Source organism: Podarcis raffonei, chromosome 13, assembly GCF_027172205.1.
Source record: "Podarcis raffonei isolate rPodRaf1 chromosome 13, rPodRaf1.pri, whole genome shotgun sequence".
Lineage (NCBI taxonomy): Eukaryota > Metazoa > Chordata > Lepidosauria > Squamata > Lacertidae > Podarcis > Podarcis raffonei.
The window spans coordinates 29,327,699-29,351,949 of NC_070614.1; the positions used below are offsets into that span (position 1 = coordinate 29,327,699).

At 41.5% G+C, this 24,251-nt stretch overlaps 3 protein-coding genes across 3 annotated transcripts in view; all 3 read left to right on the plus strand.

Moving 5' to 3' along the window:
• Positions 1–3,367: 3,367 nt before the first annotated feature.
• LOC128400343 (olfactory receptor 11L1-like) lies at positions 3,368–4,351 on the plus strand. Its single transcript, XM_053362494.1, has one exon. It carries the CDS (start codon positions 3,368–3,370, stop codon positions 4,349–4,351), a length of 984 nt encoding a protein of 327 aa, XP_053218469.1.
• Positions 4,352–14,661: 10,310 nt separating this feature from the next.
• Positions 14,662–15,651, plus strand: LOC128399282 (olfactory receptor 6B1-like). The gene has a single exon (XM_053360569.1). It carries the CDS (start codon positions 14,662–14,664, stop codon positions 15,649–15,651), a length of 990 nt encoding a protein of 329 aa, XP_053216544.1.
• Positions 15,652–20,022: 4,371 nt separating this feature from the next.
• LOC128400344 (cytosolic phospholipase A2 gamma-like) overlaps positions 20,023–24,251 on the plus strand; it is a 28,329-nt gene continuing 24,100 nt past the window's right edge. Inside the window, exons 1-3 of the mRNA XM_053362495.1 lie at positions 20,023–20,267; positions 21,799–21,817; positions 22,120–22,308. Coding sequence (XP_053218470.1) covers positions 20,023–20,267; positions 21,799–21,817; positions 22,120–22,308 — 453 coding nt within the window. The remainder of the gene's footprint in view (positions 20,268–21,798; positions 21,818–22,119; positions 22,309–24,251) is intronic.

The window sequence follows — 24,251 nt, forward strand, 5'->3', positions numbered from 1 at the left end:
CTGTGAACCATATGGAGAGGAGGGTGATGTTGGTTTGTCAGGGTGCTCAGATAGGGTCACCATATATCTAGGAAATCCTGGGCATGTCCTCTTTTGGGAGGCCAACATATTCATCTGGGAGGGGGGGATTTTTACATTTTAAAGGAAATGTTCGATGTGTTGTTTATTTATTTGGTGTTTTTTTTTTTGGTTCAGGAGGTATTACCAGGAGATCACCCAGAACAGCATGGGGGAGCAGAGATCATTCCATCTGGGAAGCTGATAGGCTTGCACATAAGGAACATTTGCAGGGACAGTCCATCCCATTTCACCACGTGCTCCCTGCTCCCTTGTACTCCAAATTCTTGTGGTCCATTCGCACTTCCACTTGTGTTGCACTCCATCTATATTTAAAAGATCTGTAGCAATGTTGGTGTTTATTATGCAAGCACTGTGTAACCAAAGATTGTAACAACTTAACTGCATCCATGTTTTTCTCTATTCGTAATTAAACAAATCATTTGACGACAGCATGTATGCTGCCCTGATTTCCTCTGATAAAAGACAAGTTTAAAAATGCATTGAGAGGGAAACCTCTGCTGGGAGTGTAGCATAAATCCCCATTAACTATTTCGTATGGCATCAAATTCTAACCTGGAATTTTATAAAGTGGTCTGTTCCAATAATGTTGTTGCCAATAATTTGAGCACATCACCTAGTGTTATAAGATCAGAGATATCACACTTTGACTCCTGGTGTAATGCTTTCTGCATTGGCATATTCTCATCAGGTGATTTTATGTGAGCTTACCATGTCATATTTCAAATCTATAATTTTAAAAGGTACACAAAAAACATGTACACACTGCTTCTCTCTCTCTTTAATAATGAGTTCTTTCAGTCAATTCCCCCCCCCCCAGATATTTTTATTTTCTAAAACGAGTGTCCCAAAAGCTCAACAGTATCCTCTGTGGCAGAGGTCTCCAGAGACATAGCATTTTCTCAGAAAAAAAAGATAAATAGCCACAAGAGGTAGTCAGAGAGTGCAGGCTGGAACATCTCACTTTGTTGCTTATCACATAGATAGACATTTTGTGTAGGAAATGAAAATATACCATAAAATCCATATACTGGGTTGCTGATATGCTGAGAGAGGAGGAATCTTGTTTGAAGGTACAAAAGTCTCTCTCTCTCTCTCTCTCTCTCTCTCTCTCTCTCTCTCTCTGTGTGTGTGTGTGTGTGTGTATGTGTGAAAAAGAGAGAAGAGTAGAGAGAGTTTTAGAGGTATTACAAAATTATCACGTTGGGATCTTGACCTCTCAGAACCTTTTGCAAGTATTCTGTTGATTTTACAGCAAAGAAAAGAGTGCCAATGAGAACATTTATAGAACTGTTTACATAATACAGAATAGAATCACTCTTAAGGGAGTTCTGTTTCATTATGTGAGGTCCCATTGCATGTTGCTGAATCACAGAAGTGCTTAAGTTTAATCTAGCATTTTGCAAAGAAAAGGATATCAGGTGATACAGCTATAAAAGTCCACTGGTTGTTATATTTGAGAGTCAGAAGGGACTAGATAGGTCAGTGGTTGGTGGCTGCTTTAAAATATGTGTTGTAATCATTATTGGTTTACAAATAGCTACCATAAAAGATGGGTGAATCTGACCATTTCAGTTCTCACAGTTTCTCATTTTTCTTCAGTCTTAAATTCTGTTCTCCACAACAATTTACACTTTTTACCAGAAATCCTGTAAAAAAATATCAAAATATACAGATTTTAATATGCAATTTTGTCTCATGTTCATTTTCGGAAAGCAATTTCCCCATATGTAATGCATTTTGGTATGCCGTTTTCACTTATATATGCATTTAAACACATATTTTACCTAAGAACATGTATTTTTGTGCACATTACTTGGCTGGTAAACTGCACTGCAAAATTCACTACAAATTTTGAAGGATGGATGTGTTTCAGATTGTGTATTATTTTGGAATCTGTCAATCACGTAAATTTGCCTTTAAATGTAAACTGAATTCAATTCTCTCTCATTCATCACTGCTGTATCTTATAATTGCTTTGCACAGGAACTAGATTCTTATAAGATCTCAAGACAGTTGCTATGCCTTATTTCTTTGTGCCTTGCAGTGCATTGCTCCCTCCTCCAGCTTAATATGGTAGTTAGCCAGCAATCCCAAGGCAGCATGCTATAATGGGGTCTCACTGACTTCTGGAAACAAAATATGGATGACATATTGTCAGAAAGTTCAATCCACATCTCCTCAAAGTGAAGGTAAAGTCTACCGGCATGGGGTGGGGAGACAATTATGCTGCCAATAAGTTTGATTTGTGAAGTGTTCAATTTGGTCATGATTACATTTGAAAAGAACAGAACTGTATGAATAGCATTTTGAACATTTTGAGCCACCACCGATCCAAGGTATTGTGGATTATATTTGTATATTTCCAAATTCAGTCCTTCCATAGTTGCCAGAAAAGGGTGACAACCTCTTGTTCACATGAATGGAGTGACATGATGATATCTCACAAGATATGTTAATTTAGAACTATCTTGTTCCTGCTTGTGGACTTCCTAGAGGCATTTGTTTGGTCACGGAGGGAAATGGGATGCTGGCCTAGATGGGCCACTGATCAGCTGAGATTTTCATATGTTCTTACATAAATCTCATAAACTGCAATTTACTGCCTCTGTTCCTGGAATTAGACTGAACAATAGTGCTTTTCAATAAAATGTCTAAAAGCTACATTGGTTCCAGAAGTGGAGGTGCTGAGCTGGAACATCTTTACCATGATATGTATCTACTAAAATTTGGTATCTGTATCATAAAAAATGAAATGCCCTTTCTTTCATGAAATATTTGTATATTGATGATGCACATTGTAGCTAAGCTTTAAAATTAATTGCAATGCATCTCTCCTATGATGCTAATGGAACTGTGTCAATTGTATGACCACAGGAATCACATAGGAAGATTATCTGGGCCATTCTTCTTCCTATTTTGCATTAGACATAAGCTCTAGAAAGACATGATCTCTAACAGCATGTGGCCAATGGCTGTTTAACTTTCCCATCTCTCCATCGCATAACATACTTTTATAATAATGAGAAACAGAATTTGTCATTCTCCACATGCTAAGTATCCAGGGGTGTTAATAAAGGATCTAATGAGCTTCCATAAGTGCACCAAAAGGAACTCATACACAACACAACTTACCTGGCCATTGTGGGCATCAGTTTGGAGTGGTAACCAAATGTAAACACACACAGAGAGAAAGAGAGGGGGGGCGAGGGGAGTTGTGAAACTGTCATTCATTCAATTTTTTTCCAACTATTGGCTTTTTCCATTTTTTATCTTTTTTAGTTATTGGATGAAGCAACTCATGGAAAAAAGAGAAAAGGATAATCAAACAACAGTGACAGAATTTATCATCCTAGGGTTCAAGTCGCTTCCTGAACTGCAGACTCTGCTCTTTATTATATTTTTAGCAATCTACGTGGTGACAATGGTTGGAAACCTCCTTATAGCTGCAGTAGTCCTAGCCAATCATAATCTCCACAAGCCCATGTACTTTTTCCTGGGGAACCTGTCTGTTTTAGATACCTGCTACACCTCAACAATCCTCCCTAGAATCTTGGCTAGTATTATAAATGACTACCATAGAATTTCCTTTAGTGGGTGTTTCCTCCAGTTCTATTTCTTTGCTTTCTTGGCTGGAGCAGAAAGCTATCTTTTATCTGCAATGTCTTATGACAGGTATTTAGCCATATGCAAACCACTACATTATGTGACTCTCATGAACAACAGGTTGTGTGTTCAGTTGTCTCTAGCTTCTTGGATGACTGGCATTGTGGCTAGTGCATTTACAACATTTTTTGCTTCGCAGCTGACATTTTGTGGCCCCAATGAAATTGACCATTTCTTTTGTGATTATGAACCATTGTTAATGCTCTCCTGTAGTGAAACTCAGCATACAGAAATTGTGATGTCAGTCTTGGGATCGGCATGCACCATGCCACCAATGATGCTGACCTTCGCTTCATATGTTTGCATCATCAGCACCATTTTGCAAATCCCTTCAAACAGTGGCAGGAGTAAAGCATTTTCTACCTGCTCCTCTCATCTTATTGTGGTCACCATTTTCTATGGGACCCTAATCATAGTGTACATATTACCTAAGTCTGACACACTGAGGGACCTGAACAAAGTCTTCTCTGTTTTCTACACAATCCTGACTCCCATGTTCAATCCCTTCATCTACAGCTTGAGGAACAGAGAGTTCAAGGAAGCCCTTAGGATAACCATCAACCATTTAGTGCCATTGAGTAGAACTCAGGGAATTCAGCCCCAGTAGAAAACAGTAGAACTGTTCAGTAGTGATCTGCAGCTTGCTTATCTTTTTTTCTATTAAAAAGACCAATGAAATCAGCCAAAATATATGCATGCAGCCTAATGAATGGGAATAAACAGGGGGACACTGTGCCACTCTAGACTGTAGGCAGGATATCAGATTTTAATGTTCCACTGCATGCATCTCTCCCCCATCTACAGGTAGAGACAGAAAACAGCAGCAGGGTGTTGAAGGTAGTGACCCATATTCACCTTTCTTCTAACTTGCAGGGTTGTTGTTTGTTTGTTGAGGAACATTCAGTAACGCGTCACATCCCCAATCTGCAGGCTGAAATGGTAAAGCCTACTGTACCATCTCAGTCTTCCATATTTATTATTATTATTATTCTTTTATTTGCAGATTCATAGGCCCCCTTTAATTTTTTTTTAAAAATGCAGAATAATTAAAAGAGCATTACACACACAGAGAGAGAAATACTAGGGGCTGCTGCCCATGATCACTCTACCAGCCAATCCCTTTGCCAATCCTCCTCCCTGCTAACCTAGTGAACCCTCTCCCGAAATTTACACCTGGCAAAACACCTTCCCTTTATACCTCACCAATCTCTATCCCTATCCCCTCTCCAATCCTTTTCTCTGCCCTCCACAGCTCATTACAACAATCTCCCACTTTTAAAGAAGGGAGGAGGAACTTCAGACAGCAGTTTTCTGAAGAGTCTCTCCTCTCCATTAAATCTCACTGCAACCATGATTAATAAAAAGGGAAAGCCTTCACAGAGCAGTTTTCTAAAACTCTCTTTTAAGTGCCTCCCCCCCCCCAGGTTAAACCTTGATGCAGCCATGTTTGAGGTGAGGGAAGTGTTTCACTGAACAGTTTACTCTTTGGCGGCTGCATGAACTGCAACGTGACAGAAGCCTTACCTTTTTTATATAAATATAGGGAGATATATATATTCAGTAGACCTTGTTCCTGTGGCCAGTGGCAGAGACAAGAATTTCCCTCCCCTCACTTTGACAAAGGACACTTGACTTCTAGGTATTCTTTTAGGAAGAGAGGAGGAAAGCAAACTCCTTACAGTTGCTCATTCACTGGCCCATAATTGGGGCCATGCTGGTCTTTGCAAATTGTGTTCTTCCAAGGACTGGGGAATAAGTCTGCTTCCAAATTCTACTGCATGCTTAGATTAGGCCTCATGGATACTCTTAAACTGCAAGCTACAAGCATCATTTGCTCCAGAGAAGATACACTGGGATTAACAGAACCACCTTGGAGAACCACCTCAACAGACAATATTTCTCTACTCATTGCTCTCTTTCTCATCTACATAAGTGAAATAAACAATATATTGTTATTCTGAGAGGGTGTCCTTTGCAGTTTCCTGGACAAGATGACATCAGAGTTTATTTGTCCAAGTTATTGGATTATACCATCCCACCCTTCTAGATCTCCTACTTCCTTTTTCCTTTTGTTTTGCTTCAGATCATGAATCTGATGGAGTGAATGCTGTTATTTGGCACAACCTTAGCTTTGTAGCAATCCCCTTCCAGCAAATGTAGTCTGGAACAAATGGCAATGGTCTCAGATGTGTATCTATGACCTCAGGGGAATTTCAGGATTTAGCCCATGGAATTGTATGAGAGAACTCATGCAGCAGATAGACGCTCCCACTGACCTCCATTCCTCAGCACCATGCAGAGGAACTTCTCAATTTATATCTTTCTCATTAAGGTTTAATGGATAAACAAAAGACATAGATGAGATGGGTAGCCTGGAGTTGTAGTCCATCCGATCGAACCACCTTCTCAATGAAGGGAATCCAGAGCTAGAGTATCACCAGCAAATTGCTGTACAGACTATTAGAAGATCCCTAGTGCTTGAGAGCCCTCCCTCTCCCGTGGCAGTTCTTTTCATTGTTGTACTGTCCTATCCTCTGGTAGGCAGCAGAGACCAAATATTTTCAATCTACTATGGGAAGGAAGAGAATTTTCATGTGGTAATGAAATAAGAGATAATAAAACAAGTCTGGGCTGGTTCAGAAACATACATAGAATCTCATATCACACATACATATCACACATTGTGTATCCCTTCTGGTGGAGCAGCTTCTTACCAGTATTGTTTTAAGGGGGGGAAATGGGGTGGCATAGGATGTTGTGCTGAATTCATTGGAGAGCTATAAATGCATTCATTCATTCATTCATTCATTCATTCACTCATTCATTCATTCGTTCAGTCAGTCAGTCAGTCTAGCCGAAGTCTTTCCAAAGGTAAAATACATTAAATAGAATAAAAACAAAATAAAAAACATTATACAGTTAAAATAATTATTAAAACCAGACATTCTGACTGATAGAATGTGCTCCCCTGAGGAATTTTAAAGGGAATCCCCCTTTAAAAACATCCAAGCCAGTGTCCATCACTACTGCCTCTTGAATCCTAATTCTACACTGTGTGAAATGTTGTTGTTTTCCTTGTTGCAGTAGCAGTAATTAGATTTCTTAACCAGCCCCACACCATAAGGTCCCAAGACTAGTTACAACAATATAAAAATGTCAAGAGTTTAAACAATTATACTTGTGTGCTGAGTCTATTGCCATCAGTTCTACTTTGTGACCTCATGAACTAGGTTGGGGTTTATTTTAGCTCTCATTTAGACTTCCAACTTTTATTCTTTTTACCCACTGACATGTTTTCATTGGAGAATTTCATGTGTCTTATCTGTAATACTTCATTCCAATTTATAGAGGGGAAGAGGCAAGGAAGCTTTGCTACCAATTTTAGAAGAAAGATGTTCATTCCATCACAAGGTCCCCTTTGTCCTTATATTGCATGCCCAGCTGCATAGTCCTCACCCCCCACCTGGCACACCTAACTCCTAGGGGGGGGGGTAAATGAATGGACACAACAACTGTCTAGGATTTAAAATGGCCACAACTTTATTGATTTCAGATGTAAGAAGCCTTGGCACAGGCATTGGGCATATATCCCACTTAGCTACCTGTTGGGGAACTGAGGGATGACAGGGTCTATTTGAGGGTGGGTCAATTGCAAAATGCAGGTTTATGCAGATGGCCCCCCAAATGCTGAGGGAAACTCTATGGCCCACTGGCCCTAAGCAACTGGCTCTTTGGACAGAGACTTCCCTCCAAACCCCTCTAACCAGTTACCCTGTTATCGCCCCCACAGAGACCGGGGCGGGGGGGGTGAATCACCACTCCACCACCCCACAATTGGATGAAAACTATAGGATTCTGCCCAAGGCCTAAAACACCAACTTGTGACTAGTGCTGAAGGAAAGGCGAAACTTGCAGCGCAGGGAAAATTCCTTGCTGGCCCCAAATATAGCAACCGTCATAAGACCAAAGCAAAGCCCTCCTAGCTGTAAGGGAAAATGGTTAAAGCAGCAAGAATTAATGTGAGGAGGGAAAGGATGGGTGACATGCCTGACCGACTGGATGAAGAGCACAGTGTCAGCTGGGATATATATCTGTGGGGCAGACCTACGTGAAGCCTGCCCAACTCAGGTCCGCTCACCAAACCATGTCCCCCCCCAGGCCACCGCAGACTGGCCCAATTTGAAAACCGGGTTTGGTGGGAGCCTTTGTGGTGGCCGAGGAGAATGTGCACAGTGTCCACTGTGCGGTGTGTCCACATCGGAAGTGCCGCATCGGGCTGCAAACTTCACTCACCAGCAAAGCTCATTATCTGAAACAAGTGTTTGCTAAAGACTTAACCTGGAACTCCCTGTTGCAGTTTTGCCCAGAGAATTTACATCATCTCAGAGGAAAAAATAAAGAACTGCAAGATGTACCGTAGTTAGAGAAAATAGGCTAGAATGTCTTGGACAGACCTTTATTATAGTCATGTTTTGTTTGAGGAAAGAAATGGAAAAGTACCATAGTATCTATATCTCGGTGTCCTGCTACTTTGAAAGAAGAGGTCAAAGCACTGGTGGGGAGAGCATGTTTGGAGTTACAAAGGTCTGTGTGTGTTAGAGTGAAACAAGGGGGCAGTTCTAGGGAGATTACAAAATCATCAGATGGAGTGATGATGTCTGTCAGGACCTGCTGCAAATATTCTACTGATTTTATAGCACGGTGATGGAGCTCTGGCGATATTTTAGCAGGAATGATAAGGAGGAGATCCTTTATGGAACTAAAATAATTGAAAATATGTTCTAAGGGAATGGGACATTGGGTAAACCAGTTGAAATAAAGGACCTATGATAGTCCTCTGTCAGTCATGTCAATTAATTAGAACTTTGTTGTTGTTGTTGTTTAGTCGTTTAGTCATGTCTGACTCTTCGTGACCCCATGGACCAGAGAACGCCAGGCACCTCTGTCCTCCACTGCCTCCCGCAGTTTGGTCAAACTCATGCTGGTAACCTCGAAAACACTATCCAACCATCTCGTCCTCTGTCGCCCCCTTCTCCTTGTGCCCTCCATCTTTCCCAACATCAGGGTCTTCTCCAGGGAGTCTTCTCTTCTCATGAGGTGGCCAAAGTACTGGAGCCTCAGCTTCACAATCTGTCCTTCCAGTGAGCACTCAGGGCTGATTTCCTTCAGAATGGAGAGGTTTGATCTTCTTGCAGTCCATGGGACTCTCAAGAGTCTCCTCCAGCACCAGAATTCAAAAGCATCAATTCTTCGGCGATCAGCCTTCTTTATGGTCCAGCTCTCACTTCCATACATCACTACTGGGAAAACCATAGCTTTAACTATACAAACCTTTGTTGGCAAGGTGATGTCTCTACTTCTCAAGATGCTGTCTAGGCCTGTCATTGCCCTTCTCCCAAGAAGCAGGCGTCTTTTAATTTTGTGACTGCTGTCACCATCTGCAGTGATCATGGAGCCCAAGAAAGTAAAATCTCTCACTGCCTCCATTTCTTCCCCTTCTATTTGCCAGGAGGTGATGGGACCAGTGGCCATGATCTTCGTTTTTTTGATGTTGAGCTTCAGACCATATTTTGCGCTCTTCTCTTTCACCCTCATTAAAAGGTTCTTTAATTCCTCCTCACTTTCTGCCATCAAGGTTGTGTCATCTGCATATCTGAGGTTGTTGATATTTCTTCCGGCAATCTTAATTCCGGCTAGGGATTCATCCAGCCCAGCCTTTTGCATGATGAATTCTGCATATAAGTTAAATAAGCAGGGAGACAAAATACAGCCTTGTCGTACTCCTTTTCCAATTTTGAACCAATCAGTTGTTCCATATCCAGTTCTAACTGTAGCTTCTTGTCCCACATAGAGATTTCTCAGGAGACAGATGAGGTGATCAGGCACTCCCATTTCTTTAAGAACTTGCCATAGTTTGCTGTGATCGACACAGTCAAAGGCTTTTGCATAGTCAATGAAGCAGAAGTAGATGTCTTTCTGGAACTCTCTGGCTTTCTCCATAATCCAGCGCATGTTTGCAATTTGGTCTCTGGTTCCTCTGCCTCTTCTAAATCCAGCTTGCACTTCTGGGAGTTCTCGGTCCACATACTGCTTGAGCCTTCCTTGTAGAATTTTAAGCATAACCTTGCTAGCGTGTGAAATGAGTGCAATTGTGCGGTAGTTGGAGCACTCTTTGGCATTGCCCTTCTTTGGGACTGGGATGTAGACTGATCTTCTCCAATCTTCTGGCCACTGCTGAGTTTTCCAAACTTGCTGGCATATTGAGTGTAGCACCTTAACAGCATCATCTTTTAAAATTTTAAATAGTTCAGCTGGAATACCATCACTTCCACTGGCCTTGTTATTTGCAGTGCTTTCTAAGGCCCATTTGACTTCACTCTCCAGGATGTCTGGCTCAAGGTCAGCAACTACACTACCTGGGGTATACGAGACATCCATTTCTTTCTGGTATAATTCCTCTGTGTATTCTTGCCACCTCTTCTTGATGTCTTCTGCTTCTGTTAGGTCCTTTCCACTTTTGTCCTTTATTATGGAAATCTTTGTACGAAATGTTCCTTTCATATCTCCAATTTTCTTGAACAGATCTCTGGTTCAAATAAACCTACTATGTAAGGTTCAAATAAACCCCAAGAAATATGAGCAACTACCACAAGTTTCATGAGACTAGTTCATGTGCAAAACCAAACAAGCATAAGGTGAGAAAGCTTTGACATATTCCAGATCACAGCCTTGGACACCTAAAACATATTACATCACAAGAAAACTAATAACAAGTTGCTTTAGACCACTGATCAGCCCAGTCCATTCTGATTGAGGACTTGAGCTCTTGAGGACCTCAGGAATAAAACCTTTCTCTGCTGTATCACTTGAAGTCCTATTACTTGGGGACTGAATATTGGAAAGTCTGCATACATGATTTATAGCCAATGCTAGTTCTAATTTTATATGCCTGTTGGACAAAGACAACAGGCATATAAAATTAGAACTAGCATTGGCTATAAATCATGTATGCAGACTTTCCAATATTCAGTCCCCAAGTAATAGGACTTCAAGTGATACAGCAGAGAAAGGTTTTATTCCTGAGTTCCTCAAGAGCTCAAGTCTAAAGCAACTTGCATTAGCATGTGGAATCCTTGGGCAGCTTCCAGTGTCCCCATCATTTAAAACAATAAATCTTAACTAAAAGCTGGAGGGTTTGATTAATTAATTCAAAGTGTTGGTGCTGACCTTTAAAGCCCTAAATGGCCTTGGTCCAGTATACCTGAAGGAGCATCTCCACCTCCATCATTCTACCCGGACACTGAAGTCCAGCGCCGAGGGCCTTCTGGCGGCTCCCTCACTGCGAGAAGCCAAGTTACAGGGAACCAGGCAGAGGGCCTTCTCTGCCACCCACCCTGTGGAATGCCCTCCCACCAGATGTCAAAGAGAACAACAACTACCAGACTTTTAGAAGATATCTGAAGGCAGCCCTGTTTAGGGAAGCTTTTAATGTTTGATGGACTACTGCATTTTAATATTTTGTTGGAAGCCGCCCAGAGTGGCTGGGAAAGCTCAGCCAGATGGGCGGGGAATAAATAATAAATAATAAATTATTATTATTATTATTATTATTATTATTATTATTATTCTGCCGTCATCATCTCCATCTTGTTACAAGCAGTTCAAGTAATTAACTGATGACCCTCAAAGTATGTGTGAGGGAATAAGGTGTGGAAGGGGCATGAAACTATGTACCTCAGGCACATTGTCAACATCCCCATTCCTGCTGATTCTACCTTGGCCATCCCATGTTGAACAGGAAATTCTGAAGGGAGATTCTTCAAGCATTTGGGTGAACACACCAAGAGCAGCAAAGAGCACTGTCTGCACAGGATTCTCTTCAGAGGATTGTATGAATACTACTACTACTACTACTACTACTACTACTAGTACTACTACTACTACTACTACTAGTAGTACTACTACTACTAATGAATTTTATTTATACCCTGCCCTCCCCAGCCAAGGCCAGGCTCAGGGCAGCTAACACCAAATATATAATACATTAAAAACACAAAATCAAACAATTGATTAAAACACAGCTCAAAATTACAGTAAAATCAGAATAAAATTAAGTGGCCATCCCACAAATCACAGCCACGAAGGTCGGAATATTAAATATTTGCCAGGCCCGGTAAACCGGGGTGGTCCCATATGGGCCAATAGAAAGGGCCAAGAGGGCCACTTACATACAGGGTTTCATGGAAAGAAGGGGGTCAGACTGGGCCCGGACCAAAGGCCTGGTGGAACAGCTCCGTCTTGCAGGCCCTGTGGAAAGATGTCAAATCCCCCTTCAACTCAATGCATGGAGATTGTGGTGGAATCATTGGGGACATTGCTGGCATGCACAGTCCTGTGACTCTACTACAGTTTATTCCCCCATATGCCAGGCCAAGATCAGATCCCAGTTTGCTTGCCTGAATACCGCAAGCTTCTCAGAGCCCAGAGAACCCGGGGGCAAATGAGATCCCAAGTACCTGAAGACATACTTCACTAGATTCCAGTGACTGCCTTGGAAGGATGCTTCTAAGGCGTCCCATATCACCAATGCTAGAAGATTCCCCATCTAAGTTAGAGTAGAAGGCTGAACTGACCCAACCCCAGAGAGCAGAAATGCCTGGAAATTCAGGCTCATGTGGCCACTTTGTAACAAGTGCATACCCCAAAGCCCAAAGAATCTCCATGACTTGAGGACCTCCTTGCAAGTCAAAGAATCAATAGCAGAATTAAGTGCTTGCAGCTACTACTGAGTGTGGTCTGAGAAATCAGTTTATATAAGCCCTCAATTCAGATGTCATAGCTGCTAGAAAAGTGTAGGTATTTTAGTTTCCAGAAGCTGGTAGCCTAATCTTCCCTATCTCTTGGCCGATCTCCTGTTTGCCATAAGCTCTGTTTGCCAGAAAAAAAAAACACCTTAATTTTGGACAGCTTTATTGTGCTTTGACCTTGGCTTCACCTAGATACCATTTTTTGGACTCAGCTTCTTCCGGACAGGTGATTTGAATCACAGCCTGTGGTTGACCTTGTTGTATGGAATTGCTCCAAGGAATGTTCAAGAACTGATATTTAAACTTGTTGGAACAGGGCACTCTGTGTTCTTTTGGGGGTTGCACATTGCTATAGTAGTTAGTATGGTGGCCAGATGATATTACAATAATTCCAAGAAAGGAGGTGCTCAATGAAGGCAGTCTCTCAAGAGAGCTGATGGGACTGGCCCTGCTTTCTATCTCTTCCTTTGTGTTAGCTATATTATTTTAAGGGTTTTTTTCTGCCACATTTCCTGTATTTTTTTTGTGGAGGAGGTGTTCATTTTTGTAATTTGATGTCTAACTGCCTGCAATGCAAGAATCTTTCACCCAATGTGGGGCTTGAACTCATGGCTCTGAGATTAAGAGTTTTAGGCCCTACTGACTGAGCTATCCCTTCCCAATAAATGGTACACTATCTTTCTCATTCAGGTTTGCATGCAATTAATGTTGGATAAACAAAAGATATTCAGATATGGAGTGGGTTGTAGAATCAAAGAGGCTGACCAATCCGAGTACCTGCTCAGTTAAATAATTCACATCTCCAGCATTCCCTGCAGATGCTGCAATCTTTGAAATTGACATTTTGTCTTTGGGGAATTTCATGTGTGTTTACCATAATGCTTATTTCCGTTCTATAGAAGGGAGGAGGGAGGGAGGTGGAGGACATACAATCAGCATCGGCTTGGAACTCCCTGTGGCTGAATTGCCCAGAGAACTTACATTGTGTTAGAGAAAATATAAAACATCGCATGATGTAATCAAACTAAATAGACTGGAATGCTGTGCACAAACCTGTATTGTAGTCAGATGTTTTGTTTGAGGAAATGGAGAAGTACCATAGAATCTATATCCAGCTATTCTGATATTTTGAAAGAAGAGGTCAAAGCAGTGATTGGGAGAGCATGTTTCAAGGTAAAAAGGCCTCTGCAAATGAATGCAAAAGATGGGAGTAGTTTCAGGTGTGTGTGTGTCATAATCAGATGGAGTGTTGACCTCTCTCAGGATCTGCTGCACATTTTGTATTGATTTCGTAGCACAGTGATGGGTCTAGCAGGAGTGATGGTGAGGAGATATTTTATGGAACTGGTTAGATAAATATGTTCTGTGGGTCCTCATTCACTATGAGGCAAGGGATATAGGGCTGCATCCAACTGCGTTCTACTCAGAGTATGCTCATTGTAATTAAGGATCTGACTTACTCGTGGCCTTATGTTTGTGTATCAACATAACCAGTCTCTCTCTCCATCTCTCTCATACGTATGTGTGGTTCTCTATGGCTCTTAAGATTTTAGGTTCAGATCATTTATATCTGGGAATAGACAGGGGGAGGGGAGGAGGAACTATTTCCAGTAAGATGATATGAATTAGTAATATCAAGCAAAATGGTGATTTCAGGAGCTCTTCACAGTCCTTTGGCTAAAATAAAATGGAGATTATATAGGGTGTTGGCCTTCTAATGTCATCAGATGTAAGTGCTAGAAAGAAGTGAACTCAGCAACACAAAATATATTCTGAGTGATAGAATATATTTTCTGCCAGTGGCAGTTTATGTTTCCCATCTCTTCTGACATAAGCTTTGATTTTGTTCAACATCGTTATTCATTTTACATTATCTTAGTCTCCATATTTTTTTAAAGGAATTATTAATCCAGGCTACAGAGATAGAATATTTATAATAATTTGATTAGTTTTCATAGCTACATCACTAAGAAGTTATACACCATGTGACTTATCTAGAGGGTGTTGGTTGATAGATAGATAGATATATTCTATTCATGGAGTTAAGCAGATGGCACTAACAAAATGTTTATATCTGTGCTTTCTGTTCCAGTACTTATTTAGTCTCAGAATGGAACAATTTGTGACAAAAAAAGAAAGGGATAATGAAACAGTGGTCACAGAATTTATCCTTCTAGGATTCAAGACGCTTCCTGAACTGCAGACTCCACTCTTTGTTATATTTTTAGCAATCTACATGGTGACAGTTGCTGGAAACATTCTTATAGCCACAGCAGTCCTCGCTGATCATCATCTTCACAAACCCATGTACTTCTTCCTGGGGAACCTGTCTATTTTAGAGATCTGCTACACCTCAACAACCCTTCCAAAACTTTTGGCTAGCTTGTTGAGTGACTATCATGGGATTTCTTTTAGTGAGTGTTTCCTCCAGTTCTATTTCTTTGGCTGTTTTGCTTGCACTGAGTGTTACCTCTTATCTGTGATGTCATATGACAGGTATGTAGCCATATGTAAACCATTACATTATGTAACCCTCATGAACAGAAGACTATGTGTTCAGTTATCAGTTGCTCCTTGGATTATTGGGGCTGTACTTACTGCAATTACGGCATTCTGTGCATCACATCTGAATTTCTGTGGCCCCAATGAAATCGACCATTTCTTTTGTGATTATACTCCATTGTTAATGCTCTCCTGTGGTGAAACCAAGCAGGCAGAAATGTTGATGACAGTGGTGGGATTCGCAGGCATCATGCCACCATTGATACTGACCTTGACGTCCTATGCTTGCATTATCAACACCATTTTGAAAATCCCTTCAAACAGTGGCAGGAAGAAAGCTTTTTCTACCTGCTCCTCTCATCTTATTGTGGTCACCATTTTCTATGGTACCCTTATCATAGTGTACATGTTACCAAACACCGACACACTGAGGGGTCTGAACAAAATCTTTTCTCTTTGCTACACCATCCTGACTCCCATGTTCAATCCCTTCATCTACAGCCTGAGGAACAGAGACTTCAAGCAAGCGCTTACAAAAGCCTTCAGAAAATTTGTGTCTGAGAGAACAATGGAAGGAAACCAAATGCAGCAAAACTAAATGCTTCTGTAACTGAGGAGACAAACTGAAAACAATAGAAGCACTTTGGAGTAAGTGATTTGTGACTTGCAATTTCAAAAATCCACCAGTGAAATTAGTGAAACTAACAACACTGATTGCTTTTTTAAAAGATGCAGAGCATATACATGTATAATGTCACTCAGAAGAGTGGAGACATTTCCAAAACCTAGTATTCCACCCTTTGTCGTCTGTTGGGACTACAGAACTGAATAAAATGAACCATAGGAAGGAGAAATGGGGTTAATCCAACAACTGTGACAGAAATTTAACCTCCTTGGGTTTAAGGTTCCGCCTGAAATGCAGGGTTTAGATTTTGTTGTGATTCTGGAAGCCTGCATACCTAACAATGGCAAGGCACCATTAACACATGTCATCTTCTGACAACTGTTGAATTCATCATGCCAGACAGGTCCCACAACTTTTGACTGTCTGGGCCTGGGGCTATCTCCCCACCCTGCCATGAACTGGCATTGAATTATCTTACAATGACCCATCATATTGTTGCATTGGGGGAGAAATGCACCATTAAAGGGTGCCCTAACTAGAGATGTATCAGTCTGTTTTCATCCTGTGTCAGTTTTGCATGTGCTCATTCATAAATCTGATCCAGCATGCCACCATTTATTTACTTGTTTTCAAATCTATATACTATTCATTGCTGGCACTCAAGAATTTGTCAAATTGCCGTTCTTGAAAAAATAGCTCAGAAATTGGGTCCTCCCTCAAAGAGGGCACGTATCACGGTGAGACCTGGAAAACCGACACCCTGTGTTGTGGGTGGGTACGATTGGTCAGCCACAACACCTGATTGGTAGGTCCCTCATAGCTGGGTGCAATCTGGCCAATGGGATGCAGTCCAAACAGTTCGAGGGACCTATTTATACCCATGCACATGACCCAGAGCTTCCTCTTTCAGCGTGTGCATTCGGAACACCCACCCACCTCTCCCTACTTTTAGGGATTTGCACTTGACCTTGCTGTGCCGTCATGTGTTGTCTGTCTTTGGGACAAGGGCATGGCAGGAATTTCCCCCACTTGGCTGATTGGCTGTTGCCATTTGGGTTTTGCCTGCCGCGTAGCAAATCATCACAACTTGTAAGGTTGTGGGTAGGCTCTGGTTCAGGTGATAGGGATGGGAGAATGCTCTCGCCATCCCTATGTGAAGGATATTCTGTTAAAGGAATCCAAGGACTCGATGGTTTGGTCAAACCCTGAGAGGGGGTTGTGCCCATGCCTGAGTCCAGGGGGGCATTTGGGTGGCGGAGTTGGCCGTTCCCAGCTTTCCTCTTATCCAGGTGTTCCCTCTTGGCTGACCTATGCTGGAACCCTGGGTCAGCGCTACCTGTATGGCAGGGAGCTAGTTGAACCAGAGCCTATGCAACCAGTCACTTTCTGTAATCAATAAAGTTGTGGCCTACATTCTGCCAAAAACCAAAACCAACATTTGAGTAAAGTGTAAATTTATTTAGGGGGGAGGTATCTGGGTCTGAACACGCAAACTAAAATATCTAAAAGGCAGAGCTTGAAGGACTCCCCACCCCTATTTTGTGTCTTGATTTTATTTCTTATAAAAGGAACATGGTCACTCAGTGCCATCATTGTATGCAAATGTCTGGCTCTTTTAAGACTACATAAAATATTTATTATTAATAATGATGGAACTAACAGGTGAAGTATATTTTTATTTTTTATAAACCTTTATTATTTGTAAAGGGGATCCTTGTATGAATTAATACTTGATTATCTCTTTGGAACCACAACACACCTTTGTACTTTTGTCGTTCCAGGCTCTGATGCTTTATGGTTTAAATTTCTTATTCTTTATCTTCTTACTTGTTGTTGCGTTTGCAATTTTTTTGTTCACAGATCAATAAAATATTTTAAAAGATAGAAGGAAAAGAATCCTCTCTACAGCAAAGGGCACTGACTTTACAGGGTTCCCAGTTGCAGTGAATGCTCTCTTTCAGATCTTTTGCCTCAATGAATGAAGACTGGGGTGGAGCCAATGAGGACATAGCTGGCAAATGCAGTCCTGTGACACCACCACAATTTATTCGCCCATCTCTATGGGAAGATTGGCATGAAAATTCATTTGCCTAAATTATTGCAGCATATAATCCCACTCTTCAGGGTCTTCTGTTTCAAACATTTTTTATTATTTTAGATCAGGAATGCCAACTTGATGAAAAAAATGGGGGGGGGGGGGCGGGTATGCCCTGCCCTGCATAATCAATCACATGATACAGCACACGCTCACCATTTGAATGGCAATGGCCATCAACTTGGGAGGGGCTGCCCCCATATATTTTATTGGGGAGGTGAAAGCCCCTCAGCCCCTTGGAGTTGGCTCCTATGTTTGAGATAAAGCACCCAACAGAGGAGATGCTACTATTTGGCACAACCTTAGACTTGCAGCAAATGGGGGCGTTGAGGGGAATTCATGGGGTTGGAGCCTTAATATGTGCACCCTTAGCCTCAGAGGAATTCCAGGTGTCAACCTGATATCTGAGAGCTCATACAATAGATAAACTCACCCAGCCAGCTTCATTCCCCATCCCTAGCAGAGTGCCTTCTCAAGAAGAAGAAGAGGAGTTTGGATTTGATATCCTGCTTTATCACTCCCTTTAAGGAGCCTCAAAGCGGCTAACATTCTCCTTTCCCTTCCTCCCCCACAACAAACACTCTGTGAGGTGAGTGGGGCTGAGAGACTTCAAAGAAGTGTGACTAGCCCAAGGTCACCCAGCAGCTGCATGTGGAGGAGCGGAGACACAAACCCGGTTCACCAGATTATGAGTCTACCACTCTTAACCACTACACCACACTGGCTCTCGCCAGTAGATAATAGATGGCACACTAGTTTTCCCATTAAGATTTACATGTACTGTAATTAGTGTTGGATTTAAAAAAAAGAGAGATACTCTGAGATGCGGGGGGTCATGGAATGAGAGAGCTGTATGAGACCTTTGGACCTGCCAGTCCAAGTGATGGCTCAGTGAAGGAAATTCAGAGCTACAAAATTATGGGCTGTTTCAGGAAACACATATATCACTATTGTGATTGTTGTTGTCCAAAGGAGGGTACAGCTCTTGGGGGGGGGAGTGTGTGATTCCATGTAAGGGCATCAAAGAACTCATACAACAGATAGACTCCCAGCTCCATTCCGCACTCCCTTGCAGAACAACTTCTCCAGAGATGTCACACTAGATTTCTCTTTAGGATTTAGACATAATCAGTATTGGATTCTGAAAGGTGCATTTTGTGGCTTGTGAGTGCAGCAGAAATAATTTAGACAGGCACCAGTGTTGGGTGGAAATCAAGCCAGATTTCTGAGGAGGAATCATGGCTCATTAGAAATCTCCTCCTGAGACTCCATTGACAAACATAATTAGGTGGTGATTAATGATAACCATTAGCTATCATATTATCTCTGAGGAACAGAGATAACAGGGATTAACTTCCAGTGCTGTGGAAGGGCTGCTCTCTCACTTTGGGACTGAGAAACCTTCAAGGAAGCTGTTTGGGTGAGTGACTGGGAAGAGGAAGTACTGCAATCTTGTCCAAACCCCACTTAATAGCCCTAGGAGGGTCAGTCCTTGGGCAAAGATTGACTAAACCTCCCTTTCTTCAACTACTTCTGAAACTGCTATAAATTATGACCGAGGTTTTCTGTCTGCTGGTTAAACGGCTCATCTGAAATAAGTCCTGACTGCTGGACTTAAGAGGAGATGACACCAGAGGGCTGAAAAGAAAATAGAACAAAAAGCATTATTTAAATATACGTACCTACGAAAGTTTCTAAACAGCTAAGAGGAGCTCTGAGTTGTTTTGATTTTATGTCACTTTATTTTTGATCCTCCACCTCACTGGTGAATCTGCTGATTGTAATGTGAAACTACATGGCCGTGCTGCTGTGGGAGAAGAATGCTAGGAATGTACTTTTGATAAGAAAGGACTGTGTGGATCTCAAAGAAAGCACTCAGTATGGTGAGAATACTGAAAAACATCCCACTGACTGCAGAGATGCAAAAAATGGTGAATAAAAATGTACTGGACAAGCTGAGGCTGGAGAAGTTACAGAGTACCTGGGAAAAAATACTGATGGAGGGTTTCCAGAACTGGAGAATGGAATGGTAAAGCAATAGATAATGAAATCGAGAGGACCTCCACAATGTTTCCTGGAGGAGTGAAACAACCCAATGGTGGAGTTATGATGTTGGAGAAGGGGAAGGAAACCATGGGTGGAGACACTAAGAAATATGCTGAGCTGGCAGAAATAGAGTTGAGAAAGAAAGGTCTCTGAGTATATTTTGGATTGAACAAGTCAGAGCTTGTTATTATGGAGGTCCCATTATGAATTCTGATTGTGCTGTGCCTGCTGGCAAATGCCTCATCAAAGGCAATAGCTACAGCACCCCCAGCCAGTACCTGAGCCTTGAGAAAAACACCCATATGGTTGTTGAGGTGCCAGTAGTTTCGTTTGGAGTAGGCCACCTGGAAAACGCTCTGGAACACCTGATAACCCTGCACCCAGTTATCAGAGGATCTCCTGACATGCTTCTTGAGGCTATGTCGCCAAGAGAACTTGCCCTTGTCTCGTAACACCATGACCCCCCCACCCTGAAGCCGGAACCTTAGAAGAGTGAAAGCATCCACAAAGTTGCTATCAAGGGTACACTTATGCACCTTGCAGGAAAGATGCAAGCTAGGGAGGTCACAGGCATCTTCCACATGTTGTCTTTTTAAAAATATATAAATAATTTTTATTAAAGATTTTCCTCGTTTACAAAAGCACATGCATTGTCTCTTTCTTCATGTTGTTTTTTCCCATCCAACTCTGCCAGGCCTGCAATTTCCCTGGTAGATGCAGTGCCTCATGTGTCACACATAATTGGGCATATTTTTTCTTCTTCCCCATAATGCTTATTTCCGTTCTACAGAATGGAGGGAGGGAGGGAAGTGTGAGAAATTAATACATTCCATTGAAAGGTCCCCTTTGTCCTTTTATTTTCTGAAAGGAACTTTCACTAGAAACTTTGGCAGAACTGCTCAGAGAAGTTACATCTTCACAGGGTAAAAATAAAGAACTGCAAAATGTAGTCAGAGAAAGTAGGTTGGAATACTGTGTACAGACCTTTGTTGCAGTCACACATTTTGTTTGAGGAAGGAAATGGAAAAGTACCAAAGGATCTATATCCAGCTGTCCTGATACTTTGAAAGAAGAGGTCAAAGCACTGATGGGGAGCACATCTTTGAATGTACAAAGGTTTGTGTGTGAGAGGTTGAAAGAGAGGGAGATTTCTAGGGATATTACAAAAGCTGTTTGACGGTGGAGCGGATTCCCTCGGAAGGTGGTAGACTCTCCTTCATTGGAGGTTTTTAAGCAGAGATTAGATGGCCATGTATCATGGATGCTTTAGTTGAGATTCCTGCATTGCAGGGGGTTGGACTAGGTGACATTCAGGGTCCCTTCCAATTCTACTATGTGATGGAGTGTTGACCTCTATCAGTAGCTGCTGCAAATATTCTGCTATTTTATAGCACAGGGGTTAGGAGACCCTTTATGGTACTGGTTACAAATTGCAAAATATGGGTACTCGTTCATTATGAGGCAAGGGACAAAGGGTTGTGTTCAACTTAGTTTTACTCAGAGTATACCCATTTTAATTAAGTACCTAAATTGCTTAACCATAGTCATGGCTATTATTTTCAATGTGTCAACTCTGAGTAGAACTATCATCACATGGGAGCCAACTCCTAGGTACAAAGGGGGTCTTTGCCCCCCAAGAGAATATTTAAGAGGGCTGGGCCCCCCAGTGTTGATGGGTGTTGCTATTCAAATGGTGTGCATGCACTGCATCATGTGATTGATTATGCTGGGCGGGGCTTACCTGCCCCCCCAAATATTTTATTCAAGTTGGCACCCCTGTATCATTGGATATAACTCAGGATTGTAGATTTTCCAAGATTCAGTCTACAGGTGAAAATTTTCAAGTGACAGAGCAGAGACAGTCCCCACCCCCAACCCACTTGAGGTGCTCAAGAGCTACTGAAAATTAGACTGGACTGGACTGTTCAGTAGTCTGAAGTAATGTGATATTAGTGTTCCCGTGATATATTCTGTTTTAGGTGTTCAAGGCTGTGTTCTGTAATGCATAAACATTTTCTCTCCTTTTTTATTTGGTTTTGTGCTTGAACTAGTCTCATAAAACTTGTGGCAGCAACAGCTGATGTTTCCTGATGTTTATCTAAGCCTTACTTTGTTGTTTACACATTATAGCATATTTCTACTGTGTAATGTGCCACTTGGTCTGAAATCCCTATACAGCATACCTGAATGAACTCCCACTGATTTGTGCAAGCAATGGGAGGTAAAGTCTTGGAAAGATACCAACGGTCAGAGATGATACCAAGAAGTTTAATCTGTCAAACTTTCATTTCATTTTTCAGGAGTCAGAGTTTGTAAATACATCAGAATTGTACAAATCTTATGTTGCAGCTCCGATGGTCAAAACTTTCTGCCAAGCACTAGGAACTATATTTATAGTGTGCACTTTGGATCTGATGCATAGCTCTTGCGAAAAAAGGTTTATCTCCACTGCCTTACATACATGTATTTACATAAGCAAATGCTACCAGGTATGTTCATATTTGACAAATCTCTGTCTCTGTCTCCATATGCATTTCCTCATAGACACTTTCCTTTTTTAAAAAAAATAGCAACCATTGACTAATTTGTGGTCTGTCCTCATTTTGTAAACTTCTTCATATGGCTCTGTTTTCTACACTATCCTGACTCCCATGTTCAATCCCTATATCTACAGCCTGAGGAACAGAGTGTTTAAAGGCATTTTTAGAAAAGTCTTCAGCAAACTTGTACCTATGAGAAGAATTTGAGGAGTCTAAGTGCAGTAGACAGCATCTGGGTTGTATATATTATAGCTGACAGCATTCAGTTTAATTGTAGTCCCCAACCCCCAAATGTGCTGTACTAGAGAAAATTCCTCATCCTCATCCCTAGCATTCTTTTGGTAAGGATTTTTGTTACATCCTTTGGGAATAAGCACAAACATTTTAAATTGTCAGTAGCAACATATTTCACATGGGTGTGAGCTACACAGGTAGAACAAAGTCAAACGCACAATAGACAACAGATAATCTACCATTTTGAATGCTAATTAATAAGAAGTGACAGAAACAGTCCCATTGTTCAGGCCTTCTCATGTCCTGTGGTAGACAGATAAGTAGTTTATTTGCCTGTGCCTCCGTCATCTCCAAAAGTAAGAGAAGTTTCTACCCTGGTGCATTACGTGAGTCAGGCTACAATAACTTTTCATACTTTTGGAGATGACACAGGCAAATAAATCACTTACCTGGCTACCATTGGACACCAGAGAGCCCAAACAATGGTACTGTTGTTTGCATAATTGTAGGTTCAATTCAATTTACTGCGCATTAGCAATGAATTTCAACAGAAGCAGTCAAGTGTCCGGATGTTATTGTTGATTGTTTCAACAATGTGGAAGTGGCCAGGCTGTGGTGTCACTGACAGTAATGCAATGAACCACATCCTATACACCGTCAAGTACACCACTGTTGTGGTTAGTGCAGGATACTACATATGAAGTAACCAACATGTGAACTATTGCACCAGAAGTAAAGGAGTTGCAATCCTGCATTTACATACATACATACATACATACATACATACATACATACATACATTCACTCTTGAAGTCAAGATTGTAGCAGGAAAGCACCACTCTTTCATGGCTTATTGCCCCCAGGCACTAAATCCTGAGCCCCTCTAATACTTTACCTTTTGTGGCAAAGTTTTCAGTAGGAAGGATGGAAAGTGCTCAGATTGTGTGCCTATAAAAATGTGATGGTTTATTACTGAACTTGTATGTTGTTGCTTCTTTGCCTGATGTATCAGATATTGCCTCCTGATTGTTATAGATAAAATGCCAGGTAGATTTTTTTCACAATAAACATTATTTACTTTCATATTCACTCCCCTCCAATTCCATTTCCCCCCATCAAGATCCATACTATGCTTGCCTTTGACATAATTGCAGATTGCTTCCTTCCCATTCACTTTGCTTGACCCCCTTACAAATATAATATTATATTATCCATTATTACTTTGTTGCAATTTAATATATGACCTGCTGTTCAGGATACAGATACTTCCAAGCCAGTGAACAAAGTAACCTAAAACTTCATTTTTAAAACAAACCAAGCAGTAAACAATATTAACACATTTAAAAGTTATCAGGATCCTTCCTACAGAAATAGACTATGAGAAAGCTAGGGCTTTCTCCAGATACTACCCCGTCCTACCAGGCCTTTCATTCTCCCATGGAATCCAGAATCTCCCATGGAATCTACCCAGAATCCAGGGTAGAACAGGGGTGGGGGCAGGTGGAACAGGTCCTGAGGTGGTCATTTTGACATCCCCTCTCCTGGAATCATTCCCACTGCACAGTTGATAGTAGATATTTCATCCCACTTTCCCTTGCCATGCTTTCGGATAAGGAAACCCACTCATCTTTATCAGCTGTTGTTAAGTTAGATGCACC